The sequence below is a fragment of the Oncorhynchus clarkii genome, chromosome 23 (assembly GCF_045791955.1).
Source record: "Oncorhynchus clarkii lewisi isolate Uvic-CL-2024 chromosome 23, UVic_Ocla_1.0, whole genome shotgun sequence".
Taxonomy (NCBI): Eukaryota; Metazoa; Chordata; class Actinopteri; order Salmoniformes; family Salmonidae; genus Oncorhynchus; species Oncorhynchus clarkii.
Window position 1 is genome coordinate 24,910,896 of NC_092169.1, and position 25,320 is coordinate 24,936,215.

The 25,320-nt window shown below is 40.0% G+C and overlaps 1 protein-coding gene across 2 annotated transcripts in view; it reads right to left on the minus strand.

The window, feature by feature from the left end:
- LOC139381804 (semaphorin-4G-like) overlaps positions 1 to 24,618 on the minus strand; it is a 55,103-nt gene extending 30,485 nt beyond the window's left edge. The window contains exons 1-2 of one of the 2 annotated variants that reach the window (XM_071125577.1): positions 24,473 to 24,618; positions 9,327 to 9,831 (exon numbers count right to left, since the gene is read on the minus strand). In XM_071125577.1, coding sequence (XP_070981678.1) covers positions 9,327 to 9,462 — 136 coding nt within the window. In that variant the 5' untranslated portion in view covers positions 9,463 to 9,831; positions 24,473 to 24,618. Of the gene's footprint in view, positions 1 to 9,326; positions 9,832 to 11,644; positions 11,749 to 24,472 lie in introns of those variants that run through there. The other variant, XM_071125578.1, reaches the window with a different exon arrangement.
- Between the last annotated feature and the right edge of the window lie 702 nt (positions 24,619 to 25,320).

A 25,320-nucleotide genomic window follows, 5' to 3' on the forward strand; every position in this document is an offset into this window, starting at 1 on the left:
TGAAAGTTTAGAGGGACGGCCAGGTCTTGGTAGATTTGCAGTGGTCTGATACTCCTTCCATTTCAATATTATCGCTTGCACAGTGCTCCTTGGGATGTTTAAAGCTTGGGAAATCTTTTTGTATCCAAATCCGGCTTTAAACTTCTTCACAACAGTATCTCGGACCTGCCTGGTGTGTTCCTTGTTCTTCATGATGCTCTCTGCGCTTTTAACGGACCTCTGAGACTATCACAGTGCAGGTGCATTTATACGGAGACTTGATTACACACAGGTGGATTGTATTTATCATCATTAGTCATTTAGGTCAACATTGGATCATTCAGAGATCCTCACTGAACTTCTGGAGAGAGTTTGCTGCACTGAAAGTAAAGGGGCTGAATAATTTTGCATGCCCAATTTTTTAGTTTTTGATCTTGTTAAAAAAGTTTGAAATATCCAATAAATGTCGTTCCACTTCATGATTGTGTCCCACTTGTTGTTGATTCTTCACAAAAAAATACAGTTTTATATCTTTATGTTTGAAGCCTGAAATGTGGCAAAAGGTCGCAAAGTTCAAGGGGGCCGAATACTTTCGCAAGGCACTGTATATATAATATATCTACATTTAAATTACAAAATGAAACAGATCATAACCAACAAACACCAAAACAAATAAAAAAAAACATACAAAAACAATAAGAATTACAAATTCCCTTTCAGTTCTCTGCTCTTCATTTTTCATTGCTTTAATATTTTTTTCTCACTCATTTCATTAACATTTTCGTTACATACAATTCATAATTTGAATGTCACAAAATGTGTGGCTGTAGTAAGAATATCCATTGGTCCATTCTTATATAAACATTCCCTCCAGCTTTGTTTTGACATTTTCTCAGAACTTCTTAATTAATGGGAAAATCCAAAACAGATGGCCATGAGCGCATTTTCCTTCTTACACTTACAACTGGTATCAGAGAATTCTGCTTTCAATTTATTACATATAATGGGAGTCCTATGAACCCTTTGCATAATCTTACACTGCATCTCTACCTTTCTGGTACCAGAGGTGGAAAATGCTATCAGAGATACCAGGAGGAATTACCTTGTTATTTATAAGGGGAGTCAGAACAGAAAAGTAATCCTTTCTCCCAAGGTGTTTGCAAATCTCTCTCCAGATCTTAAAGGTGCTGTTAAGAATCGGGTTATGTTTCACTTCTGTGCTGACTGAGTTTCTATCACCAGTCATAACACTGATTAATGAGTATGGATATGTGAAACAGGAGTCATTACTGACCCAATTAGAGCAATGTTCATCCTGAGCCATTCTGCAGTTATGCGAGCACGACATGCCCAGTTATAAAATAGCAAATTAGGTAGTGCCAGGCCTCCTAAATTATACGGCAGCTGCATTACTAATTTGTGGTATTTTTCTGTGCTGTGCCATATAAAATCTGAGAGGTATTTATTGAGTTCATTAAAAAAAAAAAATTGTTATATATAATGGCATCGTCTGGAGAAACAAAAGTCTGGTGAAAACCTTCATTTGAAATCAGATGAATTCTACCCATCCATTATGATGGCAGGTCCATCCACCTATCTAGGTCTTCATTAACCCTAAGTACAGGTGCAAAGCTGCTGTTAGACAGGTTAGCTGCTATTAGACAGATTGTGAAGTTTATTCAACAAGAAAAACTGTCAATTTGAACGGAAACCCATTCAAAGTGTTGTCACTCAAGCTCCCTAGGGGCATAGCTTCTGATTTATAAAAATACATTTTGTAGCCAGAAAAAGGAGTTAAACCTCTTAATTAAGTCAATAATAATGGGAATAAAGGTTTCTGGGTTAGAAATTAATAGCAACATTTCATTGCATATAGAGATATTCTTATTTTTTTTATTTTATTTAACTAGGCAAGTAATTTAAGAATAAATTCCTATTTACAATGACGGCCTACCCCAGCCAAACCCGGACGACACTGGGCCAATTGTGCGCCGCCCTATGGGACTCCCAATCAAGTCCGATTGTGATACTGCCTGGATATAATGTTCTTTCATAATAAGAATGACAGCCCCTCTGCTTTTCTCTTATAGGATGAGTAAAAGACTTTGCCTATACAGTCTCGCTTTAATTTCTCATGTTCCAAGTCAGTCAGTACTTTTTTTAGGCGAATGAATTCCTTTCAAAAGAATAGTCGGTATCTTTAAAATCATGGGGGTTTGCTGTTGTTACAGAATCCGCAACAAGCAATGAAAGAGCAATAAAACCTGTCTGATCATTTTTTTTACATATTTGGCCAACATTAAGATAAAGAAAAACCAACCTTATACATCCAACATTACATAACAAAATATAAACACTTCTGCCTCTGAAAATAAATATAACGTGGTCTAGGTCATCGTCTCCTATGAGCATCTTCATCATTGGTCCAAATAAATGTTAAGATTTTACCATTAGCTACCCTGGTACCGTCTACCTTCCAATGAGGCCTTTACCCAAATGGAAGTAGATATCAATGCAATTAAAACTGCATTCAATGTTGCATTCAGTCAGAAAATCCATTAGCTGATAGATAATTCATATTGAATGAATTATTATAACCTAAAAATACTAATGATAAAGTCATAATAATAGTAATAGTGCGCTGGGAAGGAGAAAATAAAATTCATGATTACAAACTTCCATTAATTAAACAAGCTCCTAGTTTAATAAGAACACAGTAGACTTAAGAAAGAAGAGGGATTCGTTCATGACAGCTGGCTTCTTAATCGAATGTCAGAACAAATCCCATTCTGCTTCCTATTATAGAGAGCAAAGTCAAACAGAACAACCTCTCAATATTTGAATCCCAGTCAAAGTCAGGGCGAGTCTATAGTGGCTCATTAATCTATCAACCTTAATTATTTGGGCCATATTATGATTGTCGTCCAACCGCTCAAGTAATTTTATCCCTCTGAGCTCTCAGCTCCAACATAAAAAAACATAGTCCTAATAATTTGAACCATTCATGGGAAGTAAAAAAAACAAAATAGCGGGGTCTTTGGAACCTTTATCCTGAGAGAGGACAGACACCCAATCAATATAAAAATCCAAACAGAATAGACTCGTACAATCGACTACTGTTGACCATAGGTGCGCTCGACCCCACCCGCCTCGAGCCGTTGGTCGGCTGAGGCCCCTGCCCCCTGGGTCCAAAGGGATTTTCCAAGGATTAGAAAGACCCCGCCCAGCCGGCCGCCCCGACAGGCATAGAGACGAGCGCACCCACAAACCCCACTTCCACATAAAAGTAGCATCATACGTTGAACCAAAATAAATCAGATCTATGAATAGTTAAATATAATGTTCATCCACACAAAACATTAACAGTACCAGTCAAAGGTTTGGACACACCTACTCATTCACTAATTTTCTTAATATTAAAAATGTTCTACAATGTAGAATAATAATGAAGAAATCAAAACTATGAAATAACACATATGGAATCATGTAGCAACCAAAAAAATGTTAAACAAATAAAAATATATTTAATATTTTAGATTCTTCAAAGAAGCCACCATTTACCTTGACAACTTTGCACACTCTTGGCATTCTCTCAAACAGCTTCACCTGGAATGCTTTTCCAACAGTCTTGAAGTTCCCACATATGCTGAGCACTTGTTGGCTGCTTTTCTTTCACTCTGCGGTCCAACTCATTAACAAGGCACACCTGTTAATTGAAATGCATTCCAAGTGACTACGTCATGAAGCTGGTTGAGAAAATGGCAAGAGTGTGCAAAGCTAGCACAGACTGGAATATGATCTGGGATTCATCGAATGGCATTGAGGAGTATACCACCGGTCATCGGCTTCATCAATAAGTGCATTGATGATGTTGTCCCCACAGTGACCGTACGTACATATCCCAACCAGAAGCAATGTATTACAGGCAACATCTGCATCAAACTAAAGGCTAGAGCTGCCGCTTTCAAGGAGTGGGACACTAATCCGGACTCTTATAAGAAATCCTGCAACACCATCAAACAAGCAAAGAGCCAATACAGGATTAAGATTGAATCCTACTACACCAGCTCTGACACTCGTCAGATGGGTCAGGGCTTGAAATCTATTACAGACAAAAAAGGGAAACCCAGATGAGAGCTGTCCTGTGACGCGAGCTACCAGACGAGCTAATTGCCTTTCACGCTCACTTCGAGGCAAGCAACACTGAAGCATGCTAGCGTCCCACCTCGACAACAGACAGTGAAATTGCAGAGTGCCATATTCAAATACAGAAATACTAATTTAAAAATTCAGAAAACATACAAGTATTTTACATAGGTTTAAAGATTAACTTCTTGTGAATCCAACCACCATGTCAGATTTAAAAAAGGCTTCATGGCGAAAGCATACCTTATGATTATTTGAGAACATCGCCCAGCAGACAAATCATTACAAACAGTAACCAACCAAGTAGAAGAGTTACACAAGTCAGATATAGAGATAAAATTAATCACTTACCTTTGATAATCTTCATATGGTTGCACTCAGAAGATATTAATTTACTCAACAAATGTTTGTTTTGTTCGATAAAGTCTCTTTATATCCAAAAATCTGTTTTTTCCACACACTTTCTTCAGTAATCCACAAGCTCAAACGCAGTCACAACAGGCAGACAAAAAATCAAAACTGTATCCGTAAAAGTTCAAAGAAACATGTCAAACGATGTTTATATTCAAACCTCCAGATGTTTTTAGCCTAAATAATTGATAATATTTCAACCGGACAATAACGTCGTCAATATAAAAGGTAAACAAGAAAGGCACTCTCTCGGTCGTGCGCATGAAAAAGCTCTGTGACACTGCAGGGTCCACTCATTCAGACTGCTCTTACTTCCTAATTTTTCAGAATACAAGCCTGAAACAATTTCTAAAGACTGTTGACATCTAGTGGGAGGCATAGGAACTGCAATTTGTGTCCTAAGTCAATGGATACTGTAATGGCATTGAATACAAAACCCAAAAAATCCTACTTCCTGGATGGATTTTTCTCAGGTGTTAGCCTGCCAAATCAGTTCTGTTATACCCACAGACACTATTTTAACAGTTTTGGAAACTTTAGAGTGTTTTCTATCCAAATCTACCAATTATATGCTAATCCTATCTTCTGGGCCTGAGTAGCAGGGAGTTTAATTTGGGCACGCTTTTCATCCAAAATTCCGAATGCTGCCCCCTACCCCAGAGAAGTTAAACAGGTCAACATTCACAAATCCGTGGGGCCAGACGGATTACCAGAACATGTACTCAAAGCATGCGCGGACCAACTAGCAAGTGTCTTCACTGAAATGTTCAACCTGTACCTGACCGAGTCTATAATACCTACATGTTTCAAGCAGACCACCATAGTCTGTGTGCACAAGGAAGCGAAGGTAACCTACCTAAATGATTACTGCCCCGTAGCATTCATGTCGGTAGCCATGAAGTGCTTTGAAAGGCTGGTCATGGCTCACATCAACAGCATCCTCCCGGATACACTAGACCCACTTCAATTCGCATTCCGCCCCAACAGATCCACAGATGACGCAATCTCAATCGCACTACACAATGCCCTTTCCCATCTGGACAAAAGGAACACCTATGTAAGAATGCTTTTCATTGACTACAGCTCAGCGTTCAACACCATAGTGCCTACGAAGCTCACCATTAAGCTAAGGACCCTGGGACTAAACACCTCCCTCTGCAACTGGTTCCTGGACTTCCTGACGGGCCACCCCCAGGTGGTAAGGGTAGGCAACAACCCGTCTGCCCCACTGATCCTCAACACTGGGGCCCCTCAAGGGTGTGTACTTAGTCCCCTCCTGTACCCCCTGTTCAACCACGACTGCTTGGCCTAACACAACTCCAACACCAGCATTAAGTTTACTGACGACACAACAGTGGTAGGCCTGATCACCAACAACGATGAGACAGCCTATAGGAAGGAAGTCAGAAAACTGGCAGTGTGGTGCCAGGACAACAACCTCTCCCTCAATGTGAGCAAGACAAAGGAGCTGATCTTGGACTACAGGAAAAGGCGGGCCAAACAGGCCCCCCATTGACAGGGCTGTAGTGGAGCGGGTTGAGAGTTTCAAGTGTTCACATCACCGACGAACTACCATGGTCCAAACACACCAAGACAGTCGTGAAGAGGGCACGACAAAACCTTTTCCCCCTCAGGAGACTGAAAAGATTTGGCAGATTTTCAAAAAGTTCTACAGCTGCACAATTGAGAGCATCCTGACCGGTTGCATTACCGCCTGGTTTGGCAACTGCTCAGCATCTGACCGTAAGGCGGTACAGAGGGTAGTGCGTACGGCCCAGTACATCACTGGGGCCAAGATTCCTGCCATCCAGAACCTATATAATAGGCGGTGTCAGAGGAAAGCCCATAAAATTGTCAGCGACTCCAGTCACCCAAGTCATAGGTTGTTTTCCCTGCAACCGCAAAGCAAGCGGACCAAAAGGCTCCTTAACAGCTTCTACCCCCAAGCCATAAGACTGCTGAACAATTAATAAAATGGCCACCGGACTATTTACATTGACCCCCCCCCCCCCCCATTTGTTTTGTACATTGCTGCTACTACCTGTTTATTATCTATGCATAGTCATTACCTCGACTAACCTGTACCCCCGCACACTGACTTGGTACCGGTACCCCCTGTATATAGCCTCGTTATTCTTATTGTGTTACTTTACATTTTTTACTTTAGTTAATTTGGTAAATATTTTCTTAACTCTTCTTGAACTGCACTGTTGGTTAAGGGCTTGTAAGTAAGCATTTCACGGTAAGGTCTACACTTGTTGTATTCGGCGCATGTGACAAATAAAGTTTGATTTGATTAAAGAGGTGGTTTAAACAGCCTTTCTGAATCTCATACTTCCCATTTCTACTTTAAAGAATCTCAAATATAAAATCTATTTTGATTTGTTTAACCCTTTTTTGTTTACTACAATATATGTATGTGTTACTTCGTAGTTTTGAAGTCACTATTATTCTACAATGTAGAAAATTGCACAAATAAAGAAACACCCTTGAATGATTAGGTGTGTCCAAACTTTTGACTGGTACTGTCAAACACAGTTAGCCTGTATCGTCCCGTTTGAATGACATGAAGCATGTGACCAGAATGCAATAGTCACCGTTAGGCTATTTCACCAATAAATCATATCCAGTTGAAGTGCGTAGTCGTACAGCATACTTCACAACATTACATCATGAGTCATGACTGTCATTTCCTTCAGTCTTTAGTGAGTGCTTTATATCCATTTGACTGTAGTGTGTCCGCTCCCTAACATGCATGCCTGCCCCTGCGTCACTGACCGATTCAGAAATAAAAAGGTGTGGGCTATATGTGCCCAAGCATCCCCCGACATGTAGGTCTACTTTAGAGGCAGGTTGATTTAAAACAAATGAGAATAGTAAATATTCTATAGCATGGTGATGGTTCATAGACCAAATGCTATTTGAGTCAATAGAAGGTGGAAGGCTACTCACATATTATGCCAGAGTATATCTTCTGGTGATTCAAATGTCATAAGGTGACACTTTTGTGTCAGGCTTAAGGTTGCCGGGAATATCATGGAGAACCGAATACTCTTGCTTATCAGCTCCTCACAGATTCCGTTGAAGCCCAGTGTTTTGCCCGTACACTGGCAGAGAGGTCTTGTTGGAAAGAAATCCCAACGCCTTGTATTAGAGTGGATTCTTTGTCTTTGCCACTGACAGGATTGTCTCTTCATCGGTGTAGTTGTGAAGTTTAATGCAGACACACTTTGGTTGGTCTCTTCTCACCTGCCCGGGACCATGGTGCCCTCAGTCAATTTTCATGATGCCCTTCTTCGTCTCCAAGCCAAGCAGAGTTGGTAGCCATGTTCCAAAGAATTGTATCGGACTGACCACTTCGGTTCCTTCTCTCAGATTTGAAATGTTAATATTGCCTCTGCGACTTCTGTTCTTAAAATTAGACAACGTTTCCGTCCGGTTTTCCACCGTTTTCTCCAGTGTTGTAAGGCTTACAGTTAGCATGGAGTCCTCAGCGGTGGAAATGCACTTCTCTCCTTCCTCGATTCTCTTCACATTAACATCCAACTTAGTTTCAATTGTAACAAGGGTGGCGGAAAAAGTCTTTAATTTCTCGTCAATTATATTGATCAACTTTTCTGTAATCGCTTTGACAGGTTCTGTGTTTGGTGAAGTTACAGCCAGCTCTGCTATACTGTTTGCGGTGGCTTTGTCCTCCCGACACCCTAAAAGATGTCTGTTTTTCTCCTCTCTGGTTAGTGCTTTTGGCCGATTCATGAACACTAATCTAGATGTCACATTTAGATGCTGGAATCTCTCGCTAAAACTTGGGTTACACACAAAATAAAGACAAAGTATTTTCATGTTGACCAGCCTTCAGCACGTCGGTCGTGAATCCCATGTACTCTAACTCAGGCGAGCAGAACCTTGAAACGTCCTTAATATTAAAGATTGCGCACCAATTGTTGTTAACAAAGAGACCCCCCCCCCAGACCATACCGGACTCTCATTCTGTCCTGCCAACATGTATATTATCCATGTCCTTGTTCAGTCATGACTCTGAGAAGCATAGTATATTACAATTCTTAATGTCCCATTGATAGGATAGTCTCGAATGGAGTTTGTCTAGTTTATTCTCAAGTGATTGCACATTCGCAGAGAATATAACAGAGAATAGAGGCGATTTATTCCCTCGCCACCATATCTCATCAGGGTGCCCGCGCACCGGACTCTATAGCGCCATCTCTTTCTTCGAGTGTCGGGGATTTGGGCCTTGTCCGGAAAAATCTAGATGTATTTTGCCTCCGACTCACTGAAGTAGAAGTGTCCCTGTCTTAATCAAGGTTAGTGATATCTGTTTTCATGTCCAGAAGCTCTTTTTGGTCATAGGAAAGGATGGCAGAAACAATATGTACAAAAAAAGTTAAGATCAGCTAAAAACAAATACACAAAATAGCACAATTGTTCATGAGCCCATAAAAACATCCTCTTTCTAATACAGAAAGATCAAATCCATTGTCATTATCCCAGAGTACATTAGTCTGAAAAATCGAATACATCCTGAGAGTGAGAGGATGAGACGAGATAAGTTTAAGTTATAGTCACAGTTGTTCTTCTATAAATCCACAATGGTGTTATAGAGTACACCTCTCCTAGTTTGGACAGATGAGTCAAGCTGTAGCTCTCGCTCTCTCTCCCCAGATTAATGAGAGAGAGGGCGAGAGAGAGAGAGAGAGAAGGGATTGGGGGGAGGGGGATTCCAAAACAATATTGTTTCCTTCTATGCGTCCGAGGTGTGTGTGTGTGCTTACCGCTGGTAGTTATGGTGATTCTGGGGGTGACATCCAGGTCTATGGGGGGTCTGAATGGGTATCCCACTGTCACACACACACCGCAGCCCAGGAGCAGGAGCAGTGCGGGCAGGGTAGTACACACACACACTGCCATCTCCACACACACACACACCCAGCCAGGGGGAGAGAGCTGCCCTCCTACTACTCCTCAGAGAGGTGGAAACAACACACTCACTCGGGAAAACACACACTCATGCACATGCATTCACATAAACACACACTAGCGAGCTGCCATTCTTCTACTATTCAGAGTAAAGAACTCACACACTCACACCAGCTCAAGCAAAGAAACACGATTGCTCCCACACACACCGCTGGAAGGCAGTCTTCTCTCCTCTCGGCAGACACACACACACATACATATATACTCTCTACCACATACACGCCAACAGACACTGGAAGTCTCTCTCGCTCTGTGCTGAAGCCTGAACCAGCTGGCTCATCTCCTTGCTGCAGGTTCCATCTATAGAGAAAACACACAAAAACAAGATAACTGTTAGACTTAACCAATATCGTCTACACATACAATACCAGTCAAACGTTTGGACACACCTACTCAATAGTTTTTCTTTATTTGTACTATTTTCTACATTGTTGAATAATAGTGAAGACATCACAACTATGAAATAACACATATGGAATCATGTAGCAACAAAACAAAGTGTTAAATAAATCAAAACATATTTTATATGTGAGATTCTTCAAAGTAGCCACCCTTTGCCGTGTTGACAGTTTTGCACACTCTTTGCATTCTCGTAACCTGCTTCACCTGGAATGCTTTTCCAACAGTCTTGAAGGAGTTCCCACATATGCTGAGCACATATTGGCTGCTTTTCCTTCACTCTGCGGTCCAACTCATCCCAAACCATCTCAATTGGGTTGAGGTCGGGTGAATGTGGAGGCCAGGTCATCTGATGCAGCACTCCATCACTCTCCTTCTTGGTCAAATAGCCCTTAAACAGCCTAGAGGTGTGTTGGGTCATTGTCCTGTTGAAAACCAAATAATAGTCCCAAGCGCAAACCAGACGGGATGGCGTATCGCCGCAGAATGCTGTGGTAGCCATGCTGGTTAAGTGTGCCTTGAATTCTAAATAAATCACAGGCAGTGTCACCAGCAAATCAGCCCCTCACCATCACACCTCCTCCTCCATGCTTCACCGTGGGAACCACACATGTGAAGATCATCCGTTCACCTACTCTGTGTCTCACAAAGACATGGCAGTTGGAACCAAAAAGCTCATCAGACCAAAGGACAGATTTCCACTAGTCTAATGTCCACTGCTCCTGTATCTAGGCCAAAGCAAGTCTCTTCTTCTATTGGTGTCTTTTAGTAGTGGTTTCTTTGCAGCAATTCCACCACGAAGGCCTGATTCACACAGTATCCTCTGAACAGTTGATGTTGAGATGTGTCTGTTACTTAAACTCTGAAGCATTTATTTGGGCTGCAAACTGAGGTGCAACTAACTCTAAATCACTTATCCTCTGCAGCAGAGTCAACTCTGGGTTTTCCTTTCCTGTGGCGGTCCTCATGAGAGCCAGTTTCATCATAGCGCTTAATGGTTTTTGAGACTGCACTTGAAGTTTTCAAAGTTCTTGAAATGTTCCAGATTGACTGACCTTCATATCTTAAAGTAATAATAGACTGTCATTTCTCTTTGCTTATTTGAGCTGTTCTTGCCTTTACATGGACTTGGTATTTTACCAAATAGGGCTATTATCTGTATACCACCACTACCTTGTCACAACACAACTGATTGGCTCAAACACATTAAAAGGACATAAATTACACAAACTAACATTTAACAAGGCACACCTGTTAATTGAAATTCATTCCAGGTGACTACCTCATGAAGCTGGTTGAGAAAATGGCAAGTGTGCAAAGCTGCATCAAGGCAAAGGATGGCTACTTTGAAGAATCTTAAATATAAAATATAGTTTCATTTGTTTAACACTTTTTTGGTGACTACATGATTCCACGTGTTATTCAATAGTTTTGATATCTTCACTATTATTCTACAATGTAGAATAAAACAAATAATAATTAAACCCTTGCATGAGTAGGTGTGTCCAAACTTTTGACTGGTACTGTAAGTCTGATCTATGTTAGATTTATTTTATAACTCCAAAGGACAGAATATCACTAAGACATTTAAATATTCAGCAATCATTATCATAACCACAGCAATCATTACTATTCCATATAACTGTATCAATTGCATGTGTATTCCTCAACCCATCACTGTGTAATATGTATAATAAACCAAGTAAACACTTACAGATAAGATAGCGATGGAATGCAATCGAAATCCAGAAGCATGAAATTAGTGTGAGCGTTAAAGCACTAAAATCCACAGAGAAAAGGAGAGAATATAACATTCACTTTGGTTGATGAGGCGGAGGAACGACAGCTATCTACAAGTGTTTCTACAGGCTGCAGAGGAATGAGAGGTGGACAGAAGGGCAGAGGGACAGAAGGGCAGAGAGACAAAGGGAGAGACGTTTCTGTTGTGTGGAGAGAAAGAACGTAGAGAGTCAGAGAGAGAGGACAGAAAGAGAGAGTAATAGAATGATCCTGCTGCCCACTATAGTAGAAGGGGAGATAGCTTACAGACTGATAGAATAAGAGGAGAGGAAAGATAGAAAAGTAGTTTGATGGGTGCAGTATAACATAGAGCAAGTGTCTAGCTTCCCCTTTAGCTCTCTTCAGTTCTATGGCTTTAGGTCATAAGGAATCACATGCTGTAAAAACACTCGTAGCCCTCCCGTGGAGCAAGGCTCACCCTGTTTCATCTGATTTAGCAGGGTGCTTATCTTTCCCTATTTCTGTGTCTCTTGCTGTCTCTGGGCGATTCTATGCCAGTGTAGGCTGAAAATATTTTTGGTATCTCAGATAGTTCTGGCAATTCTCAAAGAAACGTCATTGGGAGGAAGGATTTCTGACATGCTATTTACATGTATTATTTTTTTTATCAGAAAAAAAATCATGATGAAAGTGGCCCTTTTTAGACCTATACATACCTCCTGTAAGAGCCTATGAGCCAAGAACCGTATATGATACAGACCAGGGCCCAGCTTCCCAAAAGCATCTTAAGGCTAAGTTAATCGTGATAACCATTGAGCTCAATAGTTCTAATGATGAACTTCGCCTTAAGACACTTTTGTGAAACTGGGCCCAGGGCTCTAAAGTGCGACAAAACATTTTGTTGTGCGACATGGAATTTTATTTTGGGAGCACTGTGCGACCTATGAAAAGAACCTCCCGGATAATAATTGTTCTAATGATAAGGCTTCACTGTACTGTACTGTTGTTTCCAAGTTCCCTAGAGAAACAATCTAGTGAAGACTCATTAGAGTCACGGTTGCACCATTACTACAGCGAAAACGGCCTGCTTCTAGACCAACCAGATCAAAAGATAGGACACATATTACGGCACAATTATTTTTCTTCCTATAACGGATTGCCGGGATGGCATTTTACATTCATAAACCATGTTGTGGGCCTTCTAAAACTACTTGCGTGTCGACGTTGTTAACCATTTGTTTAGTCTTTGTTTAGTCATGTTTCCTCATTGCATGGCTAACAACCTGGTAACTTCCACAGCGTATTTGGGGGGAGAGAAAGAAAGGAAACGGGATAGCTTCTTCATGAGATCAATGGTCCTAGCAATGAATGAATGACAGGTCTCTTGCATGTTGTCATCACAAACTTGACTTTTTTAAAGAAACAGTGTAGAATCTTTTATGTAATGCATTTCAATAAGAAAAATAGTAATTTTACACAATGTAGGAACCTAATATTCTACAAAGGACTTTGTAATTTCAATGACAGGTATTTGTAGCAACATTTGAACTTTTATAATAAAGTAACGTATTTACAGTTTTACATTCTAGCACAACACGTGCTTCAAAAGTAGATTGAATTCATGTAGGACCAATGTAGGCAGGTGCTCCTAAATTTCATGTGGTGTTCCTAACTTTTTAAAGTTGTGAGTACCAGTGCTACCAATCTTGTATTTTTATTTATTTATAGCCCTGACACAGAAAGCATCTTAGAGTCATTATACTCCATATAGTGTGCTGTACATAAAACATATGAATATCTCAAAAGTATCCTTTTGATTTAGCGTGTTTTTAGATAAATTGTTAGGAACAATATACTCTTCAAACACATACAATTTCCAGAGTGGGCTCTCTGGTAATTTTAATGATATGACAATATAGGTCATTAACCAATCCCAGTCCTCCTTTAGGATTGCACATGCCGTAAATCACCAGCAGAGTTGCTGTTGAATCCATTTTCCCATTCACTGTGTTGGTGGTGCTCATAAAATGTATGGTACCTTCCAAATTAGCAGAGAGCTCACTGGGAATGTGATGTACTTCTATATTGTTGCAAGCGATATGTCGTAAAATGAGAAAAAAAGGGTACTATCGAGATATTAATAATATGTTAAAAGTTGAATACATTTGTGAAAATGTGTATTTCAGAATCTAGACATACTCCTTATGTTAGAGCACAATGTAAGGAGTGTAATGACACCATTTCAAGACTACCTTCTTTATCTAAGATTCTTGAATCCTTGGCTAATGTACAACTTTGTTCCTTTTTATCTGATTTTTGTATTTTTAAAATAAACCAATCAGGGTTTAGGCCTGGGCATAGTAGTACCACAGCAACCACGCTAGTTGTTAATGATCTTGACAATGCCTTGGATGCTAAAAGAGCTGTGCTGCCTTGTTTATGAACCTGTCAAAGACATTCAACACTGTTGATCATTCTGTTTTGCTGAAGATGTTATTAAAAACAGGCCTGGGATATACAGTCTTTTTATGGTTTCAGAATTATCTTAGCGACAGAACTCCATGTTGACAAAAGGTGTTCCTCAGGGTTAAATTTTGGGTCCATTATTGTTCACCTTGTATATTAATGACATAGGAAACACTGTTAATAATTGTAACATTCATCTCTATGCAGATGACACAGTTTTGTATTCCTGTGCCACCTCGGTGTAGCAGACCATTCGTGAACTTCAGCATGACATTGATTCAATTCAGAAATCACTTACAGTTCTTAAATATGTGTTAAATACAAGTAAAACCAAGCTCATGCTGTGCTCTAGGTCACGAAATGTTGACCCTGAGGATCTGCATATTTGCGCTACAAATGGAGCCCAAATTGAGCTTGTTTCTCAATATAAGTAACTGGGTGTCAACAAAACAAAGGAGATGATCGTGGACTTCAGGAAACAGCAGAGGGAGCACCGCCCTATCCACATCAAAATAATCGTAGTGGAGAAGGTGGAAAGTTAAGTTCCTCAGCACACACATCACAGACAAACTGAATAGTCCACTCACACAGACAGTGTGGTGAAGAGGGCGCAAAAGCGCCTCTTTAACCTCAGGAGGCTGAAGAAATTTGGCTCGTCACCTAAAACCCTGACAAACTTTTACAGATACACAATCGAGAACATCCTGTCGGGCTGTATCACTGCCTGGTACGGCAAGTGCACCACCATCAACCGCAAGACTCTCCAGAGGGTGGTGCAGTCTGCAAACTACCTGCCCCCCCGACACCTACAGCACCCAATGTCACAGGAATGCCAAAAGGATAATCAAGGACAACAACCACCCGAGCCACTGCCTGTTCCCCCCCACTACCATCCAGAAGGCAAGGTTCATACAGGTGCATCAAAGCTGGGACCGAGAGACTGAAAAACAGTAAGGCCATCAGACCGCTAAACAGCAATCCCTAACTCAGAGAGGCTGCTGCGTACATAGGGATTCATATCACTGGCCATGTGTATGTGACCAATAAAATGTGATTTGATAAATTGATGACAAGTTGTCCTTAATAACGCATATATAAAATCTGACTTAGATCCAAGATTGTTTTTTATGTCGAAATAAATCATACCCCAGTATTGAAAATAGGAGAAAGATTGTTAAGACAACGCTTCTCCCTGTATTGGATTTTGATGATATTGTTTACATGCATGCAGCAACCTCTGTTTTGAAACCCTTGGGCACAGTCTACCATTCCGCAATACATTTTATCACAGGGGACAATTTTAGGACCCATTGTAGTCTGTATACAAATGTGGGATGGACCTCTCTGTCTGTAAGAGATCTGCATTCTCTCTTTTATTTCATTACAAAGCAGTCTTACAGAAACTGCCTCCGTATGTAACTTCATTAATGAAGTTAAGAATCATAAGTTACCAGACCCGTCTCAGGAATAGATAACACTAGAGATCCCTTCAGTCTCCACATATGTGGGAAAATGTGCAGTTTATTTTTGGCCCTAATACGTGGAACAATCTGCAGAGTTCACTGCAGTTACATGTGCTGGTGCCACGCAGGAAGTTTACGTTATTGATTATATTGTTTTATACACATATGTGTATGTTTTATTATTCTGTTTTTATTGTAAATATGACTCCCTGTTTAAATAAAGGTAAACAAATGAAGATGTCTGTATCAGGTATAGGTCTAAAAAGGGCCTAAAATGTCCACTTTAATCATTATTTACCCAAAAAATGGTGTGTAATACAAATGTAAAAAGCATGTCATAACATCCTACCTTCCAATGTGAGAATTGCCAGAACAATCTGATATACCAAAACTATTTTTTACACTGGAGTGGAATCTTCCCTTCTCCATCACACACACACACACATACAACTATATACTCTCTAATAATAATAATCATTTGGTGGGTGCTTATATTTGTCCTATTTCACACATACAAGTGTGTATTAATACGCATGTGTGAATATGAAATATGTTTTTGGCATATCCCAACTCTCCCTGAGACACCCTCGGAGAGTGGGGTCATGGTCAGGGTCTGCCGTTGATAATAACGGCAACCCTGGAGCAATTAAGATGAAGTGCTTTGCTCAAGGGCACAGACTTTTCACAAACAGGTGTACGAATGCACAAGCAAACACACTACTATAAACACCCTCAGTCTTCGCCTTCCTAATGTTGTCTCTCTTTCGTGTAAACATTCACTCTCTCATTCCATAAAACAAACCCACCGGAACTGTCGCTCTTACCCCCATTTACTCTCTCTCTCACACACACACACACACACACACACACACACACACACACACACACACACACACACACACACACACACACACACATACACACACACACATACACACACACACACACACACACACACATCCAAGAGGATCCTGCAGAATCTCACTCTAGACATCTGTAGATTCTGTATCTGAAAACATCACAACACTCCACAATGCTGTCATGACAACAGATTGCATTGCAATCTCTCTGGATCAGGTAAGCAGTAGACCGCAGGTGTAGAACATAGAAGTAGAGCAACATACCTGTAGATCAGGAGCACACAGAATAGAAATAGAACATACTAGAAGAGATACATAGTTCCACTGATAGAAGGCTATAATATTATGCTATAGTTTTCAAATAGTCCCAAAAAATGTGCATAAAATGTCACAGGGAGAGTCTGATTGTTATCATTTCCCTAGTCAGCTTGTCAGAGATGAGGAGCTCTTATCTTAACAGAGGGAAGGCTGAGTCAATCACAGAGTGCTGCTGGGCAATTACACGTTAACAGAATGACGCTGAGACTCCGATTTTTCACTTCAAATGAAAGCCAAACAAAAACCATTGATTGCAAAGTTAAACAAACCAGTGATGGGGTCAATTCAAATTGAAGGCACTCAATTCAGGAAGGGATTTTAATTTAAAAACAGTGTAAGAGCTGTTTGAAAAGACAGCTTGAAATTTGGCGGGATGGAGTTTTGGCCTGCCTAGTGACATCACCAGGCTGTAAATTAGTTAATAGACCAACTAGAAAGAGAGCTCCAAACCTATTTCAATAACAGCTAGTTTTAAGTTTCCCCCTCCCCACTCAGACCACTCCCAGACAGTTCTTGCTTGAGAAATTGCTTTTTGCTAAGGTGCTTTTTTTATTTATTTTTATTAAATTTTTATTAAAAATAAATCACAGTAAGGTACTTCATTGTTACCCAGAAATAATTTGATATTTAAACAAAAACGGCTGTATTGGACCTTTAAATATCTAATTTGAACTAAGATCCAAAGATATCTGCAGAAAGAACGGGGTGTCAACTATGACATGACACCTTGAGTTTGAAAAAATACATTTTGGTTATTGAACTACAGTAAGTAAGGTGGATTAACACCCTGTAACATAATTATGGTAACAGAATGACATCATGGGTCCCTGATCTGTACTATACAGAAATGCATAATTATGAATGTCATTCTCTTCATGGTGATGTATCCTGAATAGGTACACAAAGGTAGAAAAATGTAATAATCTCCATAGCATGTTTGGGTATTATTCTACACAGTGGCTATTATTCTAATGAGCTCCGCACTCAAACAAGACCACATTTGGTTGGTTTGGACTAGAGGTCGACCGACTATGATTTTCCCAACACCGATACCGATCATTGGAAGACCCAAAAAAAGACAATACCAATTAAAATCGGCCAAATTTGATATATATATATATATATATATATATATATGTAATAATGACAATTACAACAATACTGAATGAACACATTTTCTTTTACTTAATATAATAAATAAAATCAATTTAGTCTCAAATACATAATGAAACATGTTCAATTTGGTTTAAATAATGCAAAAACACAGTGTTGGAGAAGAAAGTGAAAATGCAATATGTGCCATGTAATAAAGTTAAAGTTTAAGTTCCTTGCTCAGAACATGAGAACATATGAAAGCTGGCAATTCCTTTACACATGAGTCTTCAATATTCCCAGTTAAGAAGTTTTAGGTTGTAGTTATTATAGGAATTTTAGGACTCTCTCTCTGTATACCATTTGTATTTCATATACCTTTGACTATTGGATGTTCTTATAGGCACTGTAGTATTGCCAGCCTAATCTCGGGAGTTGATAGGCTTGAAGTCATAAACAGCGTTGTGCCTCAAGCATTGTGAAGAGCTGCTGGCAAACGCAGGAAAGTGCTGTTTGAATTAATGCTTACGAGCCCGCTGCTGCCTACCATCGCTCAGTCAGACTGCTCTATCAAATATCAAATCATAGACTTAATTATAATATAATAAACACACAGAAATACGAGCCTTAGGTCATTAATATGGTCAAATCCGGAAACTATAATTTTGAAAACAAAACGTTTAACCATTCCGTATTTTATCGAACGGGTGGCAACCCTAAGTCTAAATATTATGTTAAGATTGATTGTTGTTTATAAGATAAGTTTAATGCTAGCTAGCAACTTACCTTGGCTCCTCCCGTAACAGGTGGTCAGCCTGCCACGCAGTCTCCACGTGGATTGCAATGTAATCGGCAAACAAAAATGCAGATTACCGATTGTTATGAAAACTTGAAAATCGTCCTTAATTAATCGGTCGACCACTAGTCCGGACTGCATCACATTTGTGCCAATCATGGAGGTCTATGTTTCACAAGGTTGGACATCACTGTACAGCACAGTTCAGTACAGTATAGTGTCATACAGTTCAGTAAAGTACTAAACTTTAAAGTACTGTATTGTACTGACCTATACTCTACTCTAGTTTTTTACTGTACTGTGGTTCCAGCTTGCCTCTGAGAATAACATTGACATATACACAGACATGGTGACTGAGTTCATCAGGAAGCATATAGGTGATGTTGTTCCCACTGTGACTATTAAAACCTACCCAAATCAAAAACCGTGGATAGACGGAAGCATTCGTGCAGAACTCAAAGCGCAAATCCCCGCATTTAATCATGGCAAGGTGACTGGGAATATGGTCTAATACCAACAGTGTAGTTATTCCCTCCATAAGGCAATCAAACAGGCAAAACGTCAGCACAGAGACAAAGTGGAGTCGCAATTCAACGGCTCAGACACAAGACGCTTGTGGCAGGATCTACAGACAATCACGGATTACAAAGGGAAAACCAGCCACGTTGCTGACACCAACATCTTGCTCCTGGACAAGCTAAACATCTTCTTTGCCCACTTTGAGGATAACACAGTGCCACTGACACGGCATGCTCACAAGGACTGTGGCCTCTCGTTCTCCGTGGCAGATGTGAGTAAGACATTTAAATGTGTTAACCCTCTCAAGGCTGCCAGCCCAGACAGAAGAATGATGTTCATTAACTATAGATCAATCAGCCTTCAACACCATAGTACCCTCCAAGCTCATCATTAAGCTTGGGCCCCTGGGTATGAACCCCGCCCTGTGCAACTGGACTTCCTGACGGGCCACCCCTAGGTGGTGAAGGTAGGAAAAAACACCTCCACTATACTGATCTTCAACACAGGGTCCCCACAATGGTTTATGCTCAGCCCCCTTCTGTACTCCATGTTGAGCCATGACTGTGTGGCCACGCACGCCTCCAACTCAATCATCAAGTTTGCAGATGGCACAACAGCAGTAGGACAGATTACCAACAATGACAAGACAGCCTACAGTGAGGAGGTGAGGGACTGGGCGGGGTGATGTCAGGTTAATAACCTCTCCCTCAACGTCAATAAATTGAAGGAGCTGATCGTGGACTTCCGGATACAGCAGAGGGAGCACGCAGTAGAGAAGGTGAAAGCTTCAAGTTCCTCGGCGTACACATCATTGACAATCTGAAATGGTCCACCCACACAGACAGTGGAGGTGAAGAAGGACCAACAGTGCCTCTTCAAACTCAGGAGGCTGAAGAAATTTGTATTGGCCCCTTAGACCCTCACAAACTTTTACAGATGCAGAATTGAGAGCATCCTGTTGGGCTGTATCACCGCCTGGTACGGCAACTGCACCGCCCACAACCGCAAGGCTCTCCAGAGTGTTGTGCAGTCTGCCCAACACATCACTGGGGGCAAACTGCCTGCCCTCCAGGACACCTACAGCAGCCAATGTCACAAGGCCAAAAAGATCAAGGACAACAGCCATATGAGCCACTGCCTCTTCACCCCGCTACCATCCAGAAGGTGAGGTCAGTAAAGGTGCATCAAAGCTGGGACCGAGAGACTGAAAAACAGCTTCCATCTCAAGGCCATCAGACTGTTAGATAGCCATCACTAGTCGGCAACCACCCGGTTATTCAACCCTGCACCTTAGAGGCTGCTGCCCTATGTACATAGACATGGAATCAATGGTCACTTTAATGATGAACACTAGTCACTTTAATAACGTTTACTCATTTCATTTGTGTTATACTGTATTCTACTGTATTTTAGTCAATGCCACTTCGACATTGCCCAACCTAATATTAAAATATTTCTTAATTCCATTATTTTCATTTTAGATGTGTGTATTGTTAGATACTACTGCACTGTTGGAGATAGCGAAATGCTTGTGTCCCTACACCAGCAATAACATCTGCTAAATATGTATATGTGACCAATACAATTTGATTTGTACTGTCCAAACTTCTAAGACCCCTTCTCCATCTGTTTGACCATAAATCAAAGCCTTTACTTATTCCTCATTTTTAGGATGGAAATGTGTTAAAAATGTATGTCTTCATTTCTCAAAAATATAGACTCAGCTTTCATTTAACACCAAATTTGATGTGCTCCTATGAACTTCACTTTAGTGCTCATAGGGCTTTTTACATGGAAATGCCATCCAGCATTCAGATGGCCTGTCAAAATAAAAACCTCTTAAAGATGTGACAGAGGAGGAGAAAACGTCTTCATCAGTTCCTCACTGTCTGGAGGGATCCAGGATCATCAGACAGACGGACAAACAGGGTAGTGTAAAGAAGTGTCCATAAAGCACACAATGTCTTAGTTCTGACTCCTCATGGACTATAGGTTTACTGACAGTCAAGTGCATGAAGAATCTTTATTGAGTACACATGTGTGCGCAGACACAAACTTGCATGCTGCACACATACAGCAAGATGTGTGGATAATATTGGGCTACTGACCTGTAAACTGCTTCATGAGAAAAATACATCAATTGATAAATCTCAATGATGCAACCACAGGCAAAATCAGGGAGGGGTGAGACATCTACACTTCTCTACAGAAGATAATCCCATCAACCCTTTGCCCTGTTTGCCAGTCTGCCAGCCCAAAACATACCCCATGCTGCTTCTTACCCTCGCGCTAATCCAGTGGTTGTCAGAGTGGGTCCCCAGTCCTTATCCATAGGGTATTAGCGATTAGCTTACGGGACTCATCATTTACAGTAGGTTCTGACTATGACCCACTGTGAGATTCCTTAGAACTCATCCACTAAACCGAGTTTAGAGTATTAGGCAATTACTGTGTGTCAATGAGCTCTGTCTAATGAGGATATGGCAGATTGGATGACTAAGGCAGCTCCATCCGAGATGCCCTCGTTCACATCTCAATATAAAGCCTTTTATTATGAATGTAAGAACTCTTTATGAAGGACCAATGATGGCTAGATAACTTATAATGACAAATATATCCAGCCCCCTTTCACATCTTGGTATAAAGCCATATTACACAGACAGTCTTTGTGTGTGTGTGTGTGTCAGCCTTCCAGATTAGTTCTACATCTCTTATCTATAATCCTTTTTCATTTATGATCCTTCCTTCTCTAAAAGTTAAAATAAAATCCTTGTGTGTGCGCTCGTGTCACATGTGTAGTGAAAATGTGTAGTGACAATTAGTGAAAAAGATGACAGTCGTTGCCATTGAATTTACATAGAGGCAGAGAGACAGTGTTTTTGGTCAAATAAAAATATATGGGAACAATTTAATGAATGTAAACTGTTTTTCTCTCACAACAATACACTCCCCCAGCTGGAACATGGAAATCTATAACACCATTCACTAATAATAGTTTCCCTTTATTCAATGGAATAAAGAGTAGGAACAAATCTGTGTTTGACACTGATGGTCTCTACAGTATAAAATAAAGAAGAGGATAACACAAAAGAGGAAGTATGAATTAAAGCTATTGAATGCAGCTAACAGAGAAGAGACAGAAAAAAAGACAACAAGACACTGACTCGGTACTGGTACTCCTTGTATATGGCCTTGTTTTTGTTTTTATTGTGTTAATATCTCCTTTTTATTTAGAAAATATTTCTAAATATTTCTTACTTTTTAACTCTGCATTGATGGGAACGGGCTTGTTCGTGTAAGTAAGCATTTCACTGTAAAGTCTACACCTCTTGTATTTGGAGTATTAGATTTGATATGATTTATTCCTCCTCTAGAATAAAGAATAACTTTAAGACCAGTTACGCACTGCTTATAATTAATAAATGATTTGTTAAACATTTATGGAGTCAGTACCCAACATTATTATCTTCACATTCTCCAATCAAATTGGGAATTGTAGCATTGATTGCACTTGATGTCATTGATACCTTCAGTATGGAAGAGAGTAATAATAATCTGATCATTACCAATCTCATCACTGTGTTTTTAGATGATACAATGGCCCTTGTTCCATTTCTAAAATGTACAATTTCCTCCTCCCTTCCTTGAGGTAGGCCTAATCCTTGATCTTCTATGACTGTAATGGTGAGAATGCATTTGAAGTGGTACCTTGCTGTCACCTATCCAGTAATGTTAGATCTGGGGCCTATGTATCAAGTGTCTCAGAATAGGAGTCCTGAGCTGGGATCAGGTCCTCCCTGTCCATTTAATCTGAATCAATGTGATCTACCTGTGGTCCCTGGTGCTCTGATGTGATTCTCATGCGAGGTTACCTGGTATCCCATGCTAACAATGCTGGCTGATTATGACTCACAAATCATTGTAATCCATAAACAACAATGAACAAAACACTAATCTGTTATCTGGTCTCGTGGGTGGGTATATGAAACAAACGTCTAGCAACCCAACATTTGCAAGTTCGAATCTCATCACGGCCAACTTCAGCATTTTAGCAACTTTTCAACTACTTACTACTTTTACCTACTTTGCAACTACTTAGCATGTTAGCTAACCCTTCCCCTAACCCTTTAACCTAACTCCTAAATTTAACCCTAACTCAAATCAAATCAAATTTTATTTGTCACATACACATGGTTAGCAGATGTTAATGCGAGTGTAGCGAAATGCTTGTGCTTCTAGTTCCGACAATGCAGTAATAACCAACGAGTAATCTAACTAACAATTCCAAAACTACTACCTTATACACACAAGTGTAAAGGGATAAAGAATATGTACATAAAGATATGTGAATGAGTGATGGTACAGAACGGCATAGGCAAGATGCAGTAGATGGTATTGAGTACAGTATATACATATGAGATGAGTATGTAAACAAAGTGGCATAGTTTAAAGTGGCTAGTGATACATGTATTACATAAAGATGCAGTAACTCATAGCCTAGCTAACGTTAACCAGCTAGATTACGTTAGCCACCTAGCTAGAATTCGTAACATATCATACGTTTTTCAAATTCGTAATATATTGTACATTTTGAAAATTCATAACATGAATTGTAATTCGTAACATATCTTACAAAATGGTTGATGGATATCCACAAATTAATACATATGATATGAAACGTAACATATACTAAATGGAGTATCTCGGATTTAAGTACAGAATAATACGAAATACTCTTGACACCAGGTTGACATAGGCGGCTTGTCTACTTGCCTCTCAGAATGGTCATTTAAACTCCACTATACATGTCTTGGTAATAGAATAACAGGTAGACACTAAATTGATTATGATCAAATGTCTTGAGTGGATAGCCTTTCACCGGTTATTTAGACAGAAGTCCCAAACGCGCTTTTCTGTGACAGGGTAGGAAATTCATCTAACAGCTCCTATAAAAAGCGATTAGCCTATACTAAATCAACTAGCATGTAATCGATTTGAGTTCGTTTGCTGCAAGTAGGCTATATTTCTACATAGGCATAGCCTATCAATGATAAACAACTGATTTTCTGTCAGCGTCTATGCAGTTAGGTATAGCCTATATAGCCTACTACTTTTTATTGAACACCAGTATCGTCATTTGTCCATTGTCTCGATCTTTTTCCGCATCTGCCGTACACTCATGCTGTAGGCTACTGTAAAGCAGCAGGTAGCCTATCCAAAACGCAGATAAATTAATCATACAGTCACAAAGAGCCGCAGTACACGGAGATAAAGTCATTCTGTTTTACCTGAAATTATGGGGGGATTCCTTGAAGATACGGTGTTCGGTGTAAAAAAATCCCAATGCGGTGTGTTTGTAATCTACAGTGGACTTTCACCCACAGCAAACTGTGGCAGCCTGACAAACAAGAGGTGTGGAACCTTCGTCACAGGTGACCACGCCTCTTCGTGAATGTTCAGGAATAAACTAAAACTCTATCAGTATGACAAAACTTAAGTTTGACAGAATGCTAGAAAATATCTGCAAATTAATTCTATACCTTTCTCTAAATTTAGCATGTAGTTCTTGATTTTTTTCTGGCTTTTTCCATTCTCCCATTACATTTTCTCTCCATGAGTTTCATGGAAGTTGACAATTGCAATAAGAAGATATCAATGGGTACATTTGATCAATAATCATTCAGAACGGTGTCTGTGTAAATTAATTTAAAAAACAGCAGTGTGTCCTTCCTTAGCTTAGCTGTACACCTACTATGTACTTACAGTGCCTTCACAAAGTATTCATACCCTTTGATTTATTCCACATTTTGTTGTGTTACAGCCTGAAATCAAAATGTACTAAACATTTTTTTTATCATCCATCTATAAATTTTGCCACATTTACTGAAATTAAATAAATGTAAATATCTGATTTACACAGGTATTCACACCCTGAGTCAATACATGTTGTAATAACCTTTGGCAGCGATTACAGCTGTGAGTCTTTCTGGGTAATAACACGACTCAGGATAAGACCTAGAGGCAAACAGTTAGAATCTCAGATGTTTATTACAAAAGAGGGAGCAGGCAAATGGCAGGTCCAGGGCAGGCAGAGGTCGGTAATACAAGACAGCTTCAATAAGGGACAGAACGGCAG